Source organism: Bison bison, unplaced genomic scaffold, assembly GCF_000754665.1.
Source record: "Bison bison bison isolate TAMUID 2011002044 unplaced genomic scaffold, Bison_UMD1.0 scf7180017864367, whole genome shotgun sequence".
Taxonomy (NCBI): Eukaryota; Metazoa; Chordata; class Mammalia; order Artiodactyla; family Bovidae; genus Bison; species Bison bison.
In genome coordinates, this window is record NW_011494939.1 from 921,191 (window position 1) to 942,765 (window position 21,575).

Consider the following 21,575-nt stretch of genomic DNA (forward strand, 5'->3'; position numbering starts at 1 on the left):
TCTGATCCTCTGTTGTCCCCTTCTCCTCCTGCCCCCAATCCCTCCCAGCATCAGAGTCTTTTCCAATGAGTCAACTCTTCGCATGCGGTGGCCAAAGTACTGGAGTTTCAGCTATATTGCTTATGGGAATGTAATAGTCACTATGGAGAACAGTATGGAGGTTCCTTAAAAAACTAAAAATAGAGCTACCATATGATCCAGCAATCCTACTCCTGGGCATAGATCTGCAAAAGAACATCCAAAAGGATACATGCACCCCAGTGTTCATTGCAACACTATTTACAGTAGCCAAGACATGGAGGAAACTTAAATGTCTGTCTACAGAGGACTGGATAAAAAAGATGCAGTACATATATTACAATGGAATATTACTCATCCATTAAAAAGAATGAAATAATACCATTTGCAGCAGCATGGATGGACCTAGAGAGTGTCATACTGAATGAAATGAGTCAGAGAAGGAGAAATATCCTATGACATCCCTTGTATGTGGAATCTGAAAAGAAATGATACAAATAAACTTACAAAACAGAAAAAGACTCATAGACTTAGAAAAGGAACTTATGGTGCTAGGGGAAGGGATAGTTAGGGACTTTGAGAAGGTCTTGTACACACTGCTATATATAAAATGGATAATCAATAAGGACTTTCTATATAGCACATGGAACTCTGCTTCATGTTATATGCTAGCCTAGATGGGAGGAGGGTTTGGGGAAGAATGGTACATGTATATGTATGGCTTCCCGGGTGGTGCTAGTGGTAGAGAACCCACTTGCCAATGCAGGAGACACCGGTTCAATTCCTGGGTCGGAAAGATCCCCTGGAGGAGGGCATGGCAGTCCACTTCAGTATTCTTGCCTAGAGAATCCCACGGACAGAGTAGCTTGGCAGGCTATAGACCATGGCGTTGCAAAGAGTTGGACACAACTGAAGTGACTTAGCACACCTATGTACAGCTGAGTACCTTCAAGGTTCACCTGAAACTACCACAGCGTTGTTAATTGACTATACCCCAGTACAAAATACAAAGTTTAAAGTTTGGGGGGAAAAAATAGAGTCACATGCACTCAGAATTTGGCTAGTTTTCATCATCAGCAAAGGGAACTAAAGTAGAAATTGCAGTCAAATTTTGGGCAATAGACTTCACATATTTTAGTGGAATATTGCCCAAAAGTAGTCTTTAATTGTCTGAGTAAATCACTTCTCTCCCAAAAACAGCTACGTAAGAATATTTAGGGGGACTTCCCTGGTGGTACAATGGCTAAGACTCCACACTCCCAGTGCAGGGGGCCCGAGTTTGATCCCTGGTCAGGGAACTAGATCCCACATGCCACCATTAAGAGCTTGAATGCTGCAGCTGAAGAGCCCACAAACTATAACTGAGACCCAGCAGAGCCAAATAAATATTTTGGAAGTTTGTTTCATTGGGGAGTCAGTGTTGCTGAAAAGTGTCATTAACTCACGTGTCTTTAATTTGTACTTTTCTAACTTTTTATTTTCAGCATAATGGCAGAAACTGCTTCTCCACTGAAGCACTTCGTGCTGGCTAAGAAGACAATTACAGCAATCTTCGACCAGTTACTGGAGTTTGTTACTGAAGGATCACATTTTGTTGAAGGTTAATTTCTCTAAGTTTTTAAAATAATTACTTTGGAAATATATAAAGATCCTTTATTCTTTCAACCTTGGATACAGAACACATACAGAGCATTGTACTATATGAGATACCATAACAAAACCCATTTCTGCTGACCAAAGGAGGAAGATTGAATTATATTAATAGCAACTAAGAAAGAAGTGTATGTGTGAGGTCCTGTTCTAAGCACTTAATAATAGCTCATTTAATACTCAAATCAACACTGAGGCACATTGTAATCACACTCATTTTAAAGATAAAGGACCTAAGGCACAGAAAAGGTAAGCAGCTTACCAAAGATCACACAACTTGGACTAAAAAGTCAAGTGGCCCACATTTAGCCATTATACTTATCTCCCTGTCAACTCAAAAGTTAAGTCAACATCTCAAATCTATTTTAGTGAAAAGTGAGACAGAAAAGCCGTGACAAACCTAGACATTGTATTAAAAGCAGAGACATCACTTCGCCAACAAAGGTCCGTATAGTCAAAGCTATGGTTTTCCAGTAGTCAAGTATGGATGTGAAAGTTGGACCATAAAGCCTGAGCACCAAAGAATTGATGCTTTTGAACTGTGATGCTGGAAAAGACTCTTGAGAGTCCCTTGGAGAGCAAGGAGATCAAACCAGTCAGCCCTAAAGGAAATCAACCCTGAATAGTCATTGGAAGGACTGATGCTGAAGCTGAAACTCTTAATACTTTGGCCACCTGATGCAAAGAGCCAGCTCAGTGGAGTTGGCTAAAGCTTCAATACTTTGGCCACCTGATGCTGGGAAAGATTGAAGGCAAAAGGAGAAGAGGGTGGCAGAGGATGAGATGGTTAGATAGCATCACCAACTCAATGGACATGAATTTGAGCAAACTGGGAGATAGTGAAGGACAGGGAATCCTGGCATGCTGTGGCCCATGGCATCACAATAGCATCACCGACTCAATGGACATGAATTTGAGCAAACTGGGAGATAGTGAAGGACAGGGAATCCTGGCATGCTGTGGTCCATGGCGTCACAAAAGAGTCAGACAGAGCTTAGTGACTGAACAACAACCATTACCTATTCAAACCTCACTCTTAACATGTGAATCCCTCTTCTCAGTTCAAGATTTGAAGCTCCTGTCAGAATGAAATTATAATTGGTGGATATTAGGTTCTAGTTCGGAGAAGGCAATGGCACCCCACTCCAGTACTCTTGCCTGGAAAATCCCATGGACGGAGGAGCCTGGTAGGCTGCAGTCCATGGGGTCGCCAAGAGTCGGACTCGACTGAGCGACTGTACTTTCACTTTTCACTTTAATGCATTGGAGAAGGAAATGGCAACCCACTCCAGTGTTCTTGCCTGGAGAATCCCAGGGACGGTGGAACCTGTTGGGCTGCTGTCTATGGGGTGGAACAGAGTCGGACATGACTGAAGCGACTTAGCAGCAGTAGCAGCAGCAGGTTCTAGGTACTCTATTCAGAAATGCGTTTTGGTCTTAGGTGGGTACTTTGTATTGATGAATAATAAATACCCTTTTGGGTCTTCCCTGGTAGTCCAGTGGCCAAGACTGTCCCAATGCAGGGGACCTGGGTTCAAATCCTGGTCAGGGAATTATATCCTACATGCAGCAACTAAGACATGGCACAACCAAATAAACATTTAAAAAATAAATACTCTTTTGACTGGACCCCTGTAATTTTTAATAATTTTGTAATTCTGAGCAGTATTCTTAATGACCCGTTACAACAAGGCATTTACCTTTTACCAAATATTCAAATACCATGCTATTTTTATTTTCAAATGTCATGTTAATATAGAACAAAACCAAAATGTATGTACATCTTAAGTATTCTGTTTTATAATTATTGGAGTGGGTTGCCATTTCCTTCTCCAGGGATCTTTCCAACCCAGGAATCAAACCCAGGTCTCCTACATTGAAGGCAGATTCTTTACTGACTGAGCTACAAGGGAAGCCCTATAATTACCTTAATATTCATCTATATTATTTTGTCTAATACCATTTTAATTTTACAGCAACATATAAGAATCCAGAGCTTGACCGAGTAGCTACGGAGGATGATCTGATAGAAATACAGAGGTATAAAAACAAGCTTTCCGTCATTGGTGAGGTGCTGTCTCGGAGACACATGAAAGTGGCCTTTTTTGGCAGGTAACTCTTTACTGTTCTTCTCAAGGAGAGTTTTCAGCTTGATCGTATCTGCAGCTTTGTTTCTGATGTTTCAGCAAGGGTATTCCTTCTTTTTACAGCAGTTTCTGCTCATATTAAATGTTAAAGCTATTAGCATGTAAAATAATTTGTTCATTTTAGTTCCTGGTATAAAAAAAGCTTTATGTTATAAAAGAAGTCATTTCTTTTTTAAGGGTGCTCATCTTTAAGAATTGGCTTCTTAGCCAATTATAAGAATAGAAAAACAGATAAGTATCATTTGTGACTTACTCTTTTAAGTTTCTATTGATTATCAGGTTGTGTCTTCCAAAAAGATTTTCAGCTCCATGATTCCCAGAGGAAGAATAAGACATGCCATTCCTTAAAGAAATTCTGGAGTGAAAAGAGTGATTTCTGCCACAGCTCATACATTAATTTAGGGACCATTTGTTAACTGTCTATGTACCAATCACTCTGTTGGGCACTAGAGATGCAAAGACAAATGACAAGGCCCATACTGGGTTGTTCAGATATCATGTGTTGTGTATCAGTAGAGGCATTTATTTACTCATTAAGCTAACCTCGTAGAGGGCTTTAGCGCTTGGTGGTAGCCTATGCATAGAATTCTCTGTGTCTTGTTCAGTGTCTGACTCCTTTGCATTCTTTAAGTCTCATTCTAAATGTTACTATAGAAACCTTTCCAGACCAAGCTATCTAAGGTATTCCTTTTCAGTTATTCTCTACTAAACCACCTTGTTTATGTCCTTGAAAACTTTTCTTCAAGCTCTGTTTCTGTTTGTCTTTTGTTTTATATTATTTGGTTTACCCGCTTGACCTTATGCAGAGTCTAGTATGAAGTAAGGAGAAGGCAGTGGCACCCCACTCCAGTACTCTTGCCTGGAAAATCCCATGGACGGAGGAGCCTGGTAGGCTGCAGTCCACGGGGTCTCTAAGAGTCGGACTCGACTGAGCGACTTCACTTTCACTTTTCACTTTCATACATTGGAGAAGGAAATGGCAACCCACTCCAGTGTTCTTGCCTGAAGAATCCCAGGGATGGGGGAGCCTGGTGGGCTGCCGTCTCTGGGGTCGCACAGAGTCGGACACGACTGAAGTGACTTAGCAGCAGCAGGAGTCAGAGTAAGAGGGAAGAGGCTTGTTGGGGAAGTGATGACTCAGTTGTCCTACTTGAGAAGAAGAAATAGGAATGGGTTTTGCATGTGAAGAAGGTCCAGCCCAGATTTAAGAAGACAGGACCTTAGACGACACCTTGTGATGGGAATCAAAAAGCAAGAAAAATAAAAAGGGTCAGGGAGGATCTCTTTATGGGAAGGGTAGGATTTGTTTTCCTCCATTTTATTTTTCTGAAATGTACCTTGCTAATAGTTATGTAAATCAAGTTGTCAACTTTTTCATAAAAAATGGAATCTGGTGAAATTTTTGTACAAAATTGCATTCTAAAAAAGTTGGCCTTTGACCCAGTGAAAGAACGAAATTTTTATCATTATGTTTTGTCTTGATTTTGTGTATTCATTCTTCAGGACAAGCAGTGGGAAGAGCTCTGTTATCAATGCCATGTTGTGGGATAAAGTCCTCCCTAGTGGGATTGGCCATACAACCAATTGCTTCCTGAGTGTTGAAGGAACCGATGGAGATAAAGCCTATCTCATGACAGAAGGGTCAGATGAAAAAAGGAGTGTGAAGGTATACTGTTTGACCTTTAATAGCATAATGCACCTGAAATAATGTCCTTAACTTGTTCTTTTGGAAAGCTCTTTACAAGATGTCTGCATTGCTAGAGATGGAAGAACCATTAGTATTTCTCTTCATAGCTTTTAAAACCATCAGTAATATTTTGGATTTTCTAAAATACTTTTGCTTTAGAGCTAAATTCTTGGAGGAATAAAACCTGTCCTTAGCTTAAAATGAAGATAAATTAGAATTAAAAGTTTATAAAAATTTTAAAGTACCGTTCCCAGTGAAAAGAAAATTACTGAAGTGTGTCATCGCTGTTTAATCACAAATCTTGTCTTTCTAAACAAAACTTTGTTTAAAAAATTCGGCTCTGGAATCTGTTTTTGACCCGCATCTGTGCCTTTAGAAACTGTTTTTGCCTTCAGAATATTTGGTAAGCTAATTCATGTCTAAATGCTATTTAGACAGATAAAGGCCAGTGGTAGTTCCCTGCTGCTGCGGCTGCTAAGTCGCTTCAGTCGTGTCCGACTCTGTGCAACTCCATAGACAGCAGCCCACCAGGCTCCGCCGTCCCTGGGATTCTCCAGGCAAGAACACTGGAGTGGGTTGCCATTTCCTTCTCCAATGCATGAAAGTTAAAAGTGAAAGCGAAGTTGCTCAGTTGTGTCCGACCCTCAACGACCCCATGGACTGCAGCCTACCAGGCTCCTCCGTCCCTGGGATTTTCCAGGCAAGAGTACTGGAGTGCGGTGCCATCGCCTTCCCCGGTAGTTCCCTACCTTGTATAAATTTCTTGAGGAATTCAGTGGCACTAGGTTTTCTCAGCCAAACAAAAAGGAAAAACAATTACGATGCAAGGTGTTTGCTTTAGTATGAAAGCAAGTGGAAAAGGCACTGCTTCTCATTATATTCACTTCAGTCATAAGAGCTTTCCCACAAATACAGAAGTTCAGTATGTGAAGATCCATGCCATTTTAGTTTTGACTAAACTGTAGGTGAATTCATAGGTCTGGTCATCCTCCTGTGAATTTGCTGTTTGATCACAGCAGGTAACTCAATCGGTCTAATACCCTTCAGTATTTATTTATGAACAATAAATGAGATGATATTTATAAAAATATTAAAAACTTTTAAGCCATACAGAGTAGTCACAAGATTGTAATTCTATCAGAAAGTTTATAAAAGCAAGCAAAAAACCACTACCTATCATTGTCACTGTGGAAATTCACTTCAACCCTGATTAGGACTACTGTGGCCATTTGATAATAGATGTTTCCCTTTTAAAGTTTCATTTAAATTGCAAAAGAATCATAGAGGTATGTGTGCTGATGCCCTTTCCTTGATTATTAATTTTGTCTTAAGCCCTTTGAACTTAATTGTATGTTTAACACGTATATGAAAGATAATAAACAAATGTATATCAGAAGTCATCTTGAGGAGTAGAAATATTTTAGAGAGCTTAAACGGAAAGAGAGGCTATCAGTCAGTTCAGTTCAATTGCTCAGTCGTCTCCGACTCTTTGTGACCCCCTGGACTGCAGCACACCAGGCTTCCCTGTCCGTCTCCAACTCCAGAGTTTACTCAGACTCATGTCCATTGAGTCGGTGATGCCATTCAACCATCTCATTCTCTGTTGTCCCCTTCTCCTGCCTTCAATCTTTCCCAGCATCAGGGTCTTTCATATGAGTCTGTTCTTCCCATCAGGTGGCCAAAGTATTGGAGTTTCAGCTTCAGCATCAGTCCTTCCAAAGAATATTCAGGACTAATTTCCTTTAGGATGGACTGCTTGGATCTCCTTGCAGTACAAGGGACTCTCAAAAGTCTTCTCCAGCACCACAGTTCAAAAGCATCAATTCTTCTGCGCTCAGCTTTCTTTACAGTCCAACTCTGACATCCATACATGACCACTGGAAAAACCATAGCTTTGACCACAGACCTTTGTTGGCAAAGTAATGTCTCTGCTTTTTAATATGCTGTCTAGGTTGGTGATAGCTTTTCTTCCGAGGAGCAAATGTCTTTTAATTTCGTGGCTGCAATCACCATCTGCAGTGATTTTGGAGCCCCCCAAAATAACTTCCCTGGTGGACTTCCCTGGTGTCTCAGACGGTAAAGCATGTGCCTACAGTGCCAGAGACCCAGGTCAATCCCTTGGTCAGGAAGATCTCCCAGGGAAGGAAATGGCAACCCACTCCAGTATTCTTGCCTGGAAAATCCCATGGACGGAGGAGCCTGGTAGGGCTATAGTCCATGGGGTCGCAAAGAATCGGACATGACTGAGTGACTTCACTTTCCTTTCCTTTTCCATAAATAAAGTCTGTCATTGTTTCCACTGTTTCCTCATCTATTTGCTATGAAGTGATGGGACCAGATGCCTGATCTTAGTTTTCTGAATGTTGAGTTTTAAGCCAACGTTTTCACTCTCCTCTTTCACTTTCATCACAAGGCTCTTTAGTTGTTCTTCACTTTCTGCCGTAAGGGTGGTGTCATCTGCATATCTGAGGTTACTGATATTTCTCCTGGCAATCTTGATTCCAGTTTGTGCCTCATCCAGCCCAGCGAATGGGCATAGTCATTAACTTTAAAGCATGCTTGTGTGAATACTGCCTAGTGACATTCCTTTACCCGCCCCTGCATTAGTAAGCAATAAATTCACTTTAGAAGAGTCAGGAAATACAATTAGAAAATAAGAAAAGAAACTTCACAACTCACACACTTCCAAAATCAGTGGAAATACTTTGGTATAGAGTTAAATTGGTGTTTCTCTGTATTTTTTTAAAAAAATGGTATATGCTATTTTGTGATTTGCTGTTTTTCCCTTAATATATTGTAGATTTTTTTCCATACATATAGTGTAATCAAGTTCAGTGTTGCATAGGATGCCATTTGTTGGGGCATTTAGAATGTTTCCAGCCCACATTGTTTGGCACGATGGTATGAGTCAACTGTTTTCATGGCTGTTATTTTTTTCGTACTTGGTAATTTTAAACCTCAGGTTTTTCAAGATTTCCCCAGATGGTTTTATTTCAAATTATATAAAGTACTGCTTTTTCTACATGTTTTGCAAAAATAAGCTTAGTAAGTCCTAATATTTAACATTTTTCTTGAATTTTGTTACAAGTAGTCTTGTTTTTTCTTCCCTTCCCTCTGTAGACAGTTAATCAGCTGGCCCACGCCCTTCATATGGACAAAGACTTGAAAGCTGGGTGTCTTGTGCATGTGTTTTGGCCAAAGGCAAAATGTGCCCTCTTGAGAGATGACCTGGTTTTAGTAGACAGGTAAAATTACATATGAAATGTTTTCTTGTAAAAGTTTTATTTAATAGAAATGCTGCTTGTGTGTAGAATGCAGTACATAAAAATTTTAAATGTTCAATTGCTGCTTTTTTCTGCTTTGCTAGATTTTAACAGAATATTTAAGGTATTATTTTTTGTTTTGTTTCTTAATGGTTACATGAAAGTGCTGATTTATCAGTCTGATTCTAGTACAGGAAATTTCAAGAACCGACCACTTTTTTCGCTAGATTGACTTTGTGGTTTGGATAGTGGGCTGGGTCTTAGAGACTGTCTGATTCTAGATATGTTGATTGTTGTGGTTTAGTCGCTGAGTCGTGTCTGACTCTTGACTCCATGGACTGTAGCCTACCAGGCTCCTCTGTCCATGGGATATCCCAGGCAAAAATGCTGTAGTGAGTTGCCATTTCCTTCTTTGGGGGATTTTCTTGACCCAGGGATCAAACCTACATCCATGGGAGCCCAGATATCTTTGATAGATAACTCTAACCAGTTACTGTTTTTAATCAGTAGTCATTCTTGAGACCTAGTTTCCCAAAATAACTGCTGGACAGTTCATACAGCTTTTCTTTGTTCAAGAATTAATCAAATGCTTTTGTAATTTATTCCTAACTCTTCTGACTAACCTGCATTTAATATGTTCTTTAAAAATCATCCTATTACATTGGTGCTTAATAAAATGGTAATGCATGTCCCTTTAGCAGAGTCCTTAACGAAAAAAAAGTAGTTAAATGATTTTTTTAAAATTGTGGTATGCTCTTTTAAGTTAAAATTTCAGTGTTTTATGGAAATTTTTGTTTTTTATTTGATGAGGGCCTTCCCTTGAGAGAAAAGGTACTTGGGAAATAAAAACATTGGGTTTATTTTTTTATGTTTTGAATTTTTAAAATAATTAATTTTTGGCCATACCATGTGGCATATGGCATCTTAGTGCCTCAACCAGGGATTGAACTTGCACCCCCTAACCATTGAACTGCCAGAGAAATCGCCTAAAAACATTTAGTTTAAATATAATAGTTTTAATTTTTCTTTTACTTCATGGCCAGACTGCATCCATGACCCCAATCTGTTTATCTTGCCAGCTGGTCACAGGATACATCAAGCCAATGTATATACAGTTGGACTATACTTTTTACAGTATGAATTGTGTATTAGCCTCATTTTTTTTTCCTAGTGCTTATTTTCAGCCTCCCAAAGCATAAAGTTTTTTTTTTTATTAGAATATAATTGCTTTATAATGCTGTGTTAGTTTCTGCTGTACAGTGAAGTAGATCAACTATGTGTAAGCATATGTCCCCTCCCTCGGGCCTCCCAGACCTCCCTCCACCCCACCATGCCCTCCCACCCATCTGGGTCATCACAGACCACCAAACAGGACTTGCTGTGCTTCATAGTGGGTTCCCACTAGCTATCTGTTTTAACACGTGGTAGTGTGTGTGTGTGTGTATATATGTGTACACACACATATATATATATCAGTCTTAATCTCCCTGAGAAAACCATAATTTAAAAGGACGCATATACCCCAGTGTTCATTGCAGCACCACTTAAGGTAGTCAGGACAAGGACACAACCTAAATATCTAGTGACAGGTTAATGGATAAACAAGAAGTGGTATATATATATATATATAGTGAAGTATTACTCGGCCATAAAAAGGAAATAGGGTCATTTGTGGAGATGCGGATGGACCTAGAGAGTCTGACACACAGAGTAGAGTAAGTCAGAAAGAGAACAACAAATATCGTATATTAAAGCATAAAGATTTTAAATATTTATCATGTTACTTGTCAAAAATCATGAGGTTTTCTCTCTTTAATAAGTAAACATTTTTAACATTTGTTTAGTTGTCAGTTGGATAGGTTCTGGGAGTTGTCAGCAGAACAGAAATATATAGTGCACGATTCTCAACTTTCCACAACTGCTCTCTTATAGGTGAGAAAGTAATTTAAATCTCCTAGGCCTCAGACTGATAACTGGTAGAAATCCTATCCTTTAAACTTCAGCTAATTTTTAAAAGTTAAAAAAATTATCTATCTTGGAGGTTCAGTGGTTAAGAATCTGTGCTTCTGTGCAGGGGATGTGAGTTCAATCCCTGATTAGGGAACTGGGGATTTCATATTCTACATGCTGTGTAAAATGGCAAAAAGAAAAAATATATATGTACATATATATATACATATATATATAAAATATAATTCTTATTTTATTCCCATTAGTCCGGGCACAGATGTCACTACAGAGCTGGATAGCTGGATTGATAAGTTTTGCTTAGATGCTGATGTCTTCGTTTTGGTTGCAAATTCCGAATCAACTCTAATGAACACGGTAGGATCTTATCATTGTTTTGTTTGAGTGATAGAATATGAAGTAATATCCCTTCTGATTATGAAAAGTAAGGGAAATCCAAATCATGTATTAGAAGGAAGCTGTGATATCAGGGGTGAATGAAGGGGTTTGTGTTTCTCTGGGACTAGAAGGACTGATTTTGGATTGATGGTTCTAGCTTATAGTGAGTATTTGAGTCTAAGGTGTGTTGTTGACATTCACTGTAGTTATTTGCAAGTTTCTAAAGGAACAGACACCAGAATTGTTAGGCTGTTGACTTAAGTATTTTAAATAAGATATAACACTCCCACCTCACCTCCCTGTCTGGCAGGCAAAGCTTTTCATATTTTGAGTTTTGTCAGCTTTCTCACAAAGGTTTACCTGTGTATGCCCTAGATTTCTGCTTACCTGTGTACACTCTAAGCTGCTGTTAAACGCAGAAGATTATTTATCCAGGATATCTAGAACCAGACATAAATAATCTTTCCAGAGTTTTGATATCTAATATCCAAAGCTGTAGTATAATTTTTAAACATTATTCCTCAAAAGCATATAAATGGCTAAACACCATTAAAACCTAGGTGTTACCAACAAGTCCTGTTTTGTCACTGTGTTATTAGTGTTTATGTGGCCCGATCTATATCCTAAACCATGTTGTTCTGACAGCACTGACAACTGTTTACAACCTGATGGTGTAAAAAATAGGTAAATGTTTAAAGTCTGGTTTAGAGTAACTCCATTATTTAGGTGTCAGATAAACAAACTTTGATATACATCTTGACTTTGGTACCTTTGTTTATGTTATTCTTGGCTCACAATTCTTTCCCCTCTCAATTTTTCCATCTTTCAAAAAGCTGTTATCAGTACCATCAAGCTCATCTTTATCACCACTTCCTCCTTTATAGATCATTTCTTAATTTCAGTTGGATGTTTATAGCATTTATGGTGCATACCTTTTATTGTTTATTATGATACGTGTATCTTACATTAATTTACTTAGTGTAAATCTTCAAGAATATTTGAGGTAGATTTTTAAAAATACTATCATATCTAGCAATATCTTATGTCCTGCATGTAGTAGAAACAGATAAATATTTGTTCAATTGAATTTCAATAAAGACTCATGAGAGAAGCAGGAAAACCTTAACTTTTGCTTTCTTATATTTTAATTTTGTCATCTCTGGAAGTTTAATGTTCAGAGTGCTTTGGGATCTTTTATTTCAGTGGGTGTTCTGGATGTTCTCACTGTTGTTAAATGGTTCAAACTTTTAGATTCAAATAAGGTTTCACGTATAAATTTAGAAATAAAGTTGCTTTAAAAGTGAACATACTGTTGGGTATTGGATGTTTTTCAGGAAAAACAGTTTTTTCACAAGGTAAATGAGCGACTTTCCAAGCCTAATATTTTTATCCTGAATAATCGTTGGGATGCCTCTGCATCAGAGCCAGAATATATGGAAGATGTAAGTTACATTTTTTTCCCTTAAGTTTTGAAATATAGTAATGTACATTGGTAATTGAGAAAACAATACACATCGTAGAATAGAACATCATAAGCAGCTATTCTCTTACTTGAGAAAAGAGTATAATTGTACAAAATCTGAAGTGGATATGTGCTAAGGACAGAGTATTAAGCTACTTTGAAATAAAGTTGTATTATGACAGTACTGTCAAATACATTTTAGATCTTGAAACATCCTTTTTAATTCTCTGTTTAAGTATAACAACAGAAGAGTGTACAAATCATTGGTGTCCAGCTCAATGAATTTTACAAATTTAATACCTTTGTAAGGGTCCAGGTCAAGAAGCAGAACATTCCAGCACCCCAGTATCCCCCATTTCTAGCCTCTACCCTCCAACCGAAGGATAACCACTTGCGTCTCTGATAGCCTAAATTAATTTTTCGGGTTGGTCAACTTTGTGTAATGGAACCACGTAGTATCTACTTCTGTGTCAGGTTTCCTTTGTTCAACATTAAATTTGTGACATATATCCATTCTGTTGTGCATAGATGAAGTACATTCTCATTGTGGTATAGTCTTTCATCCTATGAATAACAGTTGATCTCTTCATTCTGGTAGTGATGGGTATTTAGGTAAATTTCCTTCTTTTAGCTATTATGAATAATGCTGCTGGGCATATTCTTGTGCATGTCTTTTTGTTGCACACTGGTGTATATTTCTCTTGGATATGTACTGGTGGTTCTCACGGTGAGGGGTTGTGTGCTACTGGCATCTAGTGGGGAGAGGCTTGCAATGCTGTTAAACAACCTGTAACACAGAATAGCTCTTGCCCCCAAACCAGGTTTATCCAACTCACAGTGTCAGTAACGCAGGAATCAGTAATCCATGGGTATAGATTGAGCAGTAGAATTCCTGGATTATAGGTAAAGAATATGCTATTTTAATAAATGCAGCCCAAGAGCTTTTTGAAGCGCCCATTTAAGTTTATATTTCCATCACCACATTGAGAGTGCCGCATGATTTCTGTCATTGCCAGTACTTGGTATTTTTTGCTTTTGTTTTTCATTTTAGTCATGCTGGTGGTTTTAGAAACTTTAGAAAGGATGAAGAATCTGGCATTTAGTGTACAAGTAATATTTAATTTGCTTGATGATATTTCTGATTTTAATAGTAGTATGTATTTATTATTTTTTTAAGAAAACTTATGGAGAATTCTTTGGCATTCTAGTGGTTAGGACTTCATGCTTCCATTGCAGGGGACATGGGTTCAATCCTTGGTTAGGGAACTAAGATCCCACAAGCCACATGGCCTGATCAAAAACAAACAAACAAAAAGACTTCAGAAAATACATTAAAAAAATAAAATTTATCCTGTCCCATCACTATTCACATGTTAGATTATTTGCTTTCATTCTTCCCCTGACCCCCCCCAAATTGAAATTTTGCTTAATGTGAAACCTTATATCCTGTTATTAACTTGTTTTGTAATCATACTCTTTCAAATCAAGCTCTCATTTAATCATCAGAGAATCAGAAGATAGCACCCACAGATTGTTCTTCTCCATTCCTCTTTAGTTTAATTTTATTAAGTCTTAACATGGAGGTCTCTTATCATAGCCATAATGTTAAAGGCTGGTACTAAACCCTAACTTCTAATCCTTATTCCTAATTTAGATACTCAAGTGCTAATCTTAAACTTAATGTCACAGCTCTAATCCATAGCTAATGTATTCTCCCCAATTTTAATTCCCAGTGTTTTTTGGAAGAAAAATATACCGTTTATGCTCTGATTTCAAAATAAAACTAACTTCATTGTAGCAAATTTATTGCAGCACTTACTTTCTAATTTTAAAGGTATTAATAGCTTCATTGTAGAAAATTTAGAAAATAAAATCCTAAGGAAGAAATTAAATTGCCACCCATTTTAGTGAGTGTTGCCTGTATGCCATGTATTAATTACATAAATGTGTATACACATCATATATCCTTAATACAGAATTAAAAACCTTTCCCTGTGCTATTAAGTACTAGTATTTGTCTACAATATATTTCTTAATGGTTGTGTAGTATTTGATGGTCCATCAGAATTTTAAATTAAATGTTCAAGGAAGAATCATTAAGTTAAGAGGAAGATTTCCTATCAGCAAGTATCAGACTTCATTTATTAGAATTTTTGGATTTATTTGTTAATTATAAGGCAAAACTAACAAAACGTTGTAAAGCAGCTATACTCCAGCTTTTTAAAAAGTAGTTGAAAAAAATAAAGGTATAAAAAAAGTATAAGGCAGCTACTGCTGCTGCTGCTGCGTCGCTTCAATCGTGTCCGACTCTGTGCGACCCCATAGACGGCAGCCCACCAGGCTTCCCGTCCCTGGGATTCTCCAGGCAAGAACACTGGAGCGGGTTGCCATTTCCTTCTCCAGTGCATGAAAGTGAAAAGTGAAAGTGAAGTCGCTCAGTCGTGTCCGACTCTAGAGACCCCATGGACTGCAGCCCACCAGGCTCCTCCGTCCATGGGATTTTCTAGGCAAAAGTACTGGAGTGGGGTGCCATTGCCTTCTACATAGTATAGTAACCAGTTCAGTTCAGTTCAGTTCAGTCGGTCAGTCGTGTCCGACTCTTTGTGACCCCATGAACCACAGCATGCCAGGCCTCCCTGTCCATCAGCAACTCCTGGAGTCCACCCAAAACCATGTCCATTGTGTTGGTGATGCCATCCTTAATATCACTATAAATGGAATTTAGTATAGGCCTGTAACTCATATTTGTTTAGTTATTAGAATTCTTTTAATACCCCCTTTTTTTTTTTTGCTAGGTACGCAGACAGCACATGGAAAGATGCCTGCATTTTTTGGTGGAGGAGCTCAGAGTTGTGGATCCTTTAGAAGCACGCAATCGTATCTTTTTTGTTTCTGCAAAGGAAGTTCTTAGTGCTAGAAAGCACAAAGCACAGGGGATGCCAGAAGGTGGTATGTATTCATTATAGATTTCCTGTTGAAATACGAATATAGATTATAAAAGTAGCATGCAAATATCTTATCTTCCTATATACTAGGTTTTAAACTCTTCATCTAAATATTACAGGTGGGGCACTTGCAGAAGGATTTCAGGCAAGATTACAAGAGTTTCAGAATTTTGAACAAATCTTTGAGGTAGGAATTTTGTGAATGTATTGACTGATATAAAACTGTAGCATTGGTTGGAAAGTGAGCATAATCTTCTGTTTTCATTACCTGTCTTTGTTAATAACCTTTGGTGTTATTTAGTGTAGTTTCTGACAGAACAAGTGAAGCAAAGAAAGTTTGAAGAAAGAAGGTCCCTGCAAAATGGATGATCTGTAAGAACAGAGAATTAAAGATTGTAATTTCTTATTCTTTTTTTTTTAATGTATTTGTATCTAAATGAGACATTATTTTCTAATATTGTGTTGTGTGATGAATATAATACTCTATATTCAGTAGTTAGGGACAAGATTAAAAAAATGTAATTGCTGTTGGAATGGGTAATAGAGCAAAATGAAGATCTTTTTTCTTTTGATAGAACATAGTTAATGCCACTTGACAAAAGTTAATAACATTTCTCAACTGTATTGCCACCTATTAATTCTCCATGTTTTATGCCAGATGTGCTGAACAAAACAAACGGATGCAAAAATAATTAAGATACAGGTCCTATACTTTAGGGGAATCTAAGCTACTGAGGTGCAGGAATAACTAATGTGTGTGCCAGAAGATCCTGTTACATTTTGGGATAGGTGTTTTATTCAGAGACCTTAAAACATCCTAGATTGACTGAAAAATACTTTAGCTGTTAATCTTCTCAGCTCTCATTTAGCTCTATCTAGTTGTATTTATTAGATTACATATCTCCTCACCCCCAGATGAACACAAATACTCAGAACTGAAAAAACTTCCATCTGTAATTCTTCCTTATAAGTAGTAACTATTATAATACTAAGGACATAAATATTGAATGTACTTGGCAGAATTTTTAAAATTAATCATTTGCTCACTATCCCCTACTTTTAATTTGGTGAGAAGAAGACAGACCATTAGGTAGACAAACACAAAATGTTTAAGACAGCCTACTCTCTGTACCCTTGGTAAGGTGTTTCTGATTCTTCAGAGGTCCCTGGAATATCAACAGGTGTTCTGTCAAGTTAAGCTGTAGGATACATGATATCCCAGTTACTTAAAGATCATTTTTATATTCTTTCCCTTTTTTTGCACAAGAGATTCAGTCCTCTACCCACTCTTATCAGGAACAGTCATTTCATCCATGGGAAGAATATTGGGGAGAGTATCTTTTGTTGTTTTGCTCATCTTTTCTTATTTATTGAGCTTTTCTTTCTTTGTGTGTATGTGTTTATCATTGATTTCTCCTACCAAATCATGTACTGTTCATTTATACACTCATACCTCTTTCATATCGGTTCCTGGTACAGCTTTTGCTTTCCCAGAATATCTCCTTGAAGAGGTGGGAAGAAGAATAAAAGATGTGCTGTAGAGCACTGGTTGCCAAACCTGGCTGGTGATGAGAAACACATGAGGTACTTTAGAGACCTACAGGCTCCTGACCTATCCCAGAGACTTAATCCAGTAGGGCTAGGGATGGACCTAGGAATCTCTTAAATCTTTAAAGCTCCCCAAGTGATTGCAATAATCAGGAAGAGTTGGGAACTGTTGTTTCTAATATTTTTAGAAGAAACTTGGTATTTCACTTTTTTATTTTAAAAGTTCTTTTGAGAATCTAAAAATTATGTTTGGAAAAAACTATGAGCAAGAGCTTTTCCATGAAGTTGTAGAGAATGTTAGGCTTTAGAGTCTGAAATTTTTGTTTAAAGCTATGATAGACATAAAATGAGAATTAGTTAAAAATGATTTGAATTTACCTAAGGAAATAGTCATATGGGCAAACAATTTTATCTTGATGGCCAAACCTTTTTTTGGTAATTACATTGACAGCTCTTTTCAACTTTTTGCCAAAGCTCAAATTTGTTACCTTTAAAATTAATTTTGATAATTTATGATTTCTTATTAATTGATACATTGCTGAGAGTTTATAATTTAGTATATAATTGTTTATTTAAAAATTTTTGTATTCCTTTCCTATATCTGTCTATATACCTATATATAGATACATCATTAAATAAGGTATATAAGAAACATATATTTTAATATTAATTGAGATTTGTCAATGATTTTATTGCTTTGCTGTATCCTCTAAAGATTAATTGAATAATTTATCAGCTTATAAATAGCATTTTTTGGTTGTTAGTCATTCAGTTCAGCTAATGTTTACAGAAAGTTTTTTTCTGCTTTCATTATAAAAGGGAATGAATTTGTCTGTGAGTGTAGCTTTGGATGTCTTCCATGGCTTTCAGTATCCAGATTTCATTGTTGATTAATTTTTAATTATAGTTTTTGGCATTTCCTACTCAATACAGGAGTTATTAACATTCAGGTATTTTGATTCTTCCCATATGACTTTTCTTGATTTCTCTTTTTTTACATTGTGATGACAACATGTGGCCTTAAATGCCCATTTTCTGTTTTCAGAATTGACTTCTGTTTGTGTGTGTGTAGTCTTACGGTTTTTGTGAAAAGAAAAACTGTACCAAGTTCATCATTTTATCAAACAATCTGATCTTTACCATAGACCTCTTGAGATTCATTTGATTTAGAAGAAGCTGAAAGGTATATGGTATCTTGGTGTTCTTTGTTGCACTTCTTCTGTCAGTTTAAAATATTTCCAAGTAACACGTTTGGAGTGGTAAATAGCATGTTTTTAGGTATTTGGGGTCTTTTATCAAGGGGACTTGACAAATTTGTTTTATGTTTTAATTACACATAAATATTAATATTTATAAATTTGTAACTATGTATGACTAGTTGTAAGCTATTTTCTTTAGATGTTAGTAGAAAATCAGAAGATCTTAACTGAAGTGTGATTATTGTTTTGCTTCTAATCTTTAATAAGTTTTCAAGCAGCTTCTAGCATATTCTGACAAGATGGAATTTAAATTGTCTGGTGTGGTATTTTAAACTTCACCTTATGAAAGCAGAGTTCCTGATGAAATAAGTCTGGTACTACTGCAGGCTATATGTGACTTCCATGGAGATTCATAAGTATGTTAGTGTATATAGGACTCTGAGAAATGGTTCGGTAAAGCTTTATTTAAATCAGCATTTCCTATACTTCGTTTGGAATAGAGTATTTCTTTTGTAGTTGACTTTTGATATTTTTCTGAGCAGTGGGAACATCAATGTGGCATACTTTTTAATTAGAAAACAATTGCCTGCTTTCTTCTTTCTACATATTCACTACTGTATATTTTTGGATCAAGGAATAACTTGTAAAAGATTTTTCCTTTTTGTCTAGTCTAGCTCTAATACTGTGCTGTTATCTACAAATTTGGGGTCTTCATTGCTGATATCTAGATCTGCTTCATCGAGGAACATAGAATTTCTTTTAACGTTTTTTTCTTTTAAAACTATTCTTATTCTTTTATAATAGTTTTGTAAAGGTTAATTTGGCAATTAATGAGACAGTTATTTAAAGTAAAATCAAAGCTTTGTTTTGGTCATTAAAAAATAAGCAGTTGATATTATGGTTGATATTATGTAGTTTTGGTGGGTTTTGCTCTGGCATGTACAAAACAGTAATACTCTTAACTTCCTAACACTAATCTTTTCAAGATTAATGATAAATGAGAAACTTATAAATGAGCTTGATGATGAGCAACAATGAGACTATGCTCTGAAAAAAGTAGTGGGCTCTGAGTTAAGCAAACTGTTAGCTAAATGAATTATCCTCATGTACCCTGGAGCTAAAGAAATGAATCTGTTTTGTTTTCTACCCACTCCAGTATTCTGGCCTGGAGAATTCCATGGACTGTATAGTCCATGGGGTCACAAAGAGTCGGACATGACTGAGTGCTTTCACTTTCTGTAAAGTGAATTGAACAAAATAATCATTTTAGAGATGTGAAGGCTTAATATAGATTATAAATAAGACATTGATTGAAACAGTGCTGCTAGGGTATTGACTGCCTTTAAAACTTGAAAGCTATTTATTTTGATAAAGGATAGTATTACTTTAGGAAGTAATTATCACAGTTCGTACCAGTTTTATATTAAGCTCAAGAAAATAAATTCATGGAAATATTAGAGAGTTGGAAGGTATATCCTTCTAAAAATTTATTGTAAAAAATAAACATGGTGTCCTACAGAACATCTATTTTGGGTATTGATGTTGTGACCCAGATGAGTGTTCCTTGATTGTTCGAAGACCAGCTAACATTTCTCTATAGATGCTTGAAGTTGTTTTCAGATGTTAATGTCAGTATAGAATTAGACTTTCTATGAATTAAAAGTGAAAGGCCAATTTTAATTTAATAATTTTGCAAAGATTTAAGTGATGAATCACAATAAATGTTTTAAATAACAAGCAGTATGCACACATACTGAAATTGAAACAATTTTACAAAAGAAACATCCATGATCATATGTGACGCATTTTGATGTATTATTCTCTGTGTAAAAAATACTCGTCATGAATCACTGATTTGTACAACTGTTAGTAAGTTAAGAGCTGCAGTTAACTTGAAAGTAAAACATGAGATAACGTATCATTCTGACCTGTATCCACACTCTATATTGTCCCATGACAATAATGGGATTATCTTAGAAATAGCTATAGATATTTTCTATAAACAATTTAAAATACTATGTTGTGTACTGTTAAAAGAGTATTTTTCAGTTTGTTCGGGCTTTAATCTGTAGAAGTTCTTTCATGAATTTTATGTGGCATCATTCAACTAATTTTTCTCAATGTAGAATTCTGGTTCCATGGCTTAAGAACTTTATGAGGTTATCAATTACAAATTTGAGAAAGATCAAGATAGATGAACTAGAAATAGATTAAAGGTGATCCAAGTAAAATTAGTAATCTAATAGGAAATCTTTTTTAACATTGAAAATAGTACCCTTTTTAATTTGTTTTTGAAGATAGTATAGTCAAAGATCCATTGCACATTACTGTGTAAAATTACACAAAGCTATGAACTTGCTGTTAAAGTTTTTTTACTTTTGAATCCTTGACTTTTTTTAACCTTTATAACTTTAAGTTGTGTTTATGTTTCATTTATTTTTTTTCCTTATGTCAGTTTTGGTTAATGTTATGAACAGCAAGTTTTTGTGTTTAAATTCCTGAAAATGCTTGGATGGAATTACAGTAATGTGTTATGGCTTGGGCCCCTCGCAGGAGTGTATCTCGCAGTCAGCAGTGAAAACAAAGTTTGAACAGCACACTATCAGAGCTAAACAGATACTAGAAACTGTGAAAAACATAATGGATTCAATAAACGTGGCAGCAGCAGAGAAAAGGTATGAATTCATTTTATTGCAAAATAAAAATTATTTTTGTGTCAGCATAAAAAGACTGATATAAAATTTTTATTATTATTGAATACCTTTCACACTAACATCAGCCTGATAGGTTTAGCTGATGCCTACTTGCATGTTTTTTAATCAGTATTTGAAACTGTTAAGCATTTTTTTTTTTAACAACCTTAAGCACATATTTACATTCTCAGTATTGCATTCTCCAGAGAAGGCAATGGCACCCCACTCCAGTACTCTTGCCTGGAAAATCCCATGGATGGAAGAGCCTGGTAGGCTGCAATCCATGGGGTCGCTGAGGGTCGGACACGACTGAGCGACTTCACTTTGACTTTTCACTTTCATGCATTGGAGAAGGAAATGGCAACCCACTCCAGTGTTCTTGCCTGGAGAATCCCAGGGACGGGGGAGCCTGGTGGCCTGCCGTCTATGGGGTCGCACAGAGTCGGACACGACTGCAGTGACTTAGCAGTAGCAGCATTGCATTCTCAGAATATGATCTCAGTATTATGTGTGAGTTGTGAGTTTTAAATGTTCAGTGACTTGGAAATATCTTTAAAGCAGTGAAAGAACCATTTCTTCAAACAGAATTTTTCAAAGTTCAAAACAGGTGACTTTTT

The 21,575-nt window shown here is 36.6% G+C and overlaps 1 protein-coding gene across 1 annotated transcript in view; it reads left to right on the top strand.

The window, feature by feature from the left end:
• MFN1 (mitofusin 1) overlaps window positions 1–21,575 on the top strand; it is a 37,810-nt gene that overhangs the window by 1,471 nt on the left and 14,764 nt on the right. The window contains exons 2-10 of the mRNA XM_010855619.1: window positions 1,503–1,618; window positions 3,645–3,780; window positions 5,319–5,481; window positions 8,623–8,747; window positions 10,982–11,090; window positions 12,446–12,553; window positions 15,369–15,522; window positions 15,638–15,705; window positions 20,819–20,940. Of these exons, the coding sequence (XP_010853921.1) occupies window positions 1,507–1,618; window positions 3,645–3,780; window positions 5,319–5,481; window positions 8,623–8,747; window positions 10,982–11,090; window positions 12,446–12,553; window positions 15,369–15,522; window positions 15,638–15,705; window positions 20,819–20,940 (1,097 nt within the window). The 5' untranslated portion in view covers window positions 1,503–1,506. The remainder of the gene's footprint in view (window positions 1–1,502; window positions 1,619–3,644; window positions 3,781–5,318; window positions 5,482–8,622; window positions 8,748–10,981; window positions 11,091–12,445; window positions 12,554–15,368; window positions 15,523–15,637; window positions 15,706–20,818; window positions 20,941–21,575) is intronic.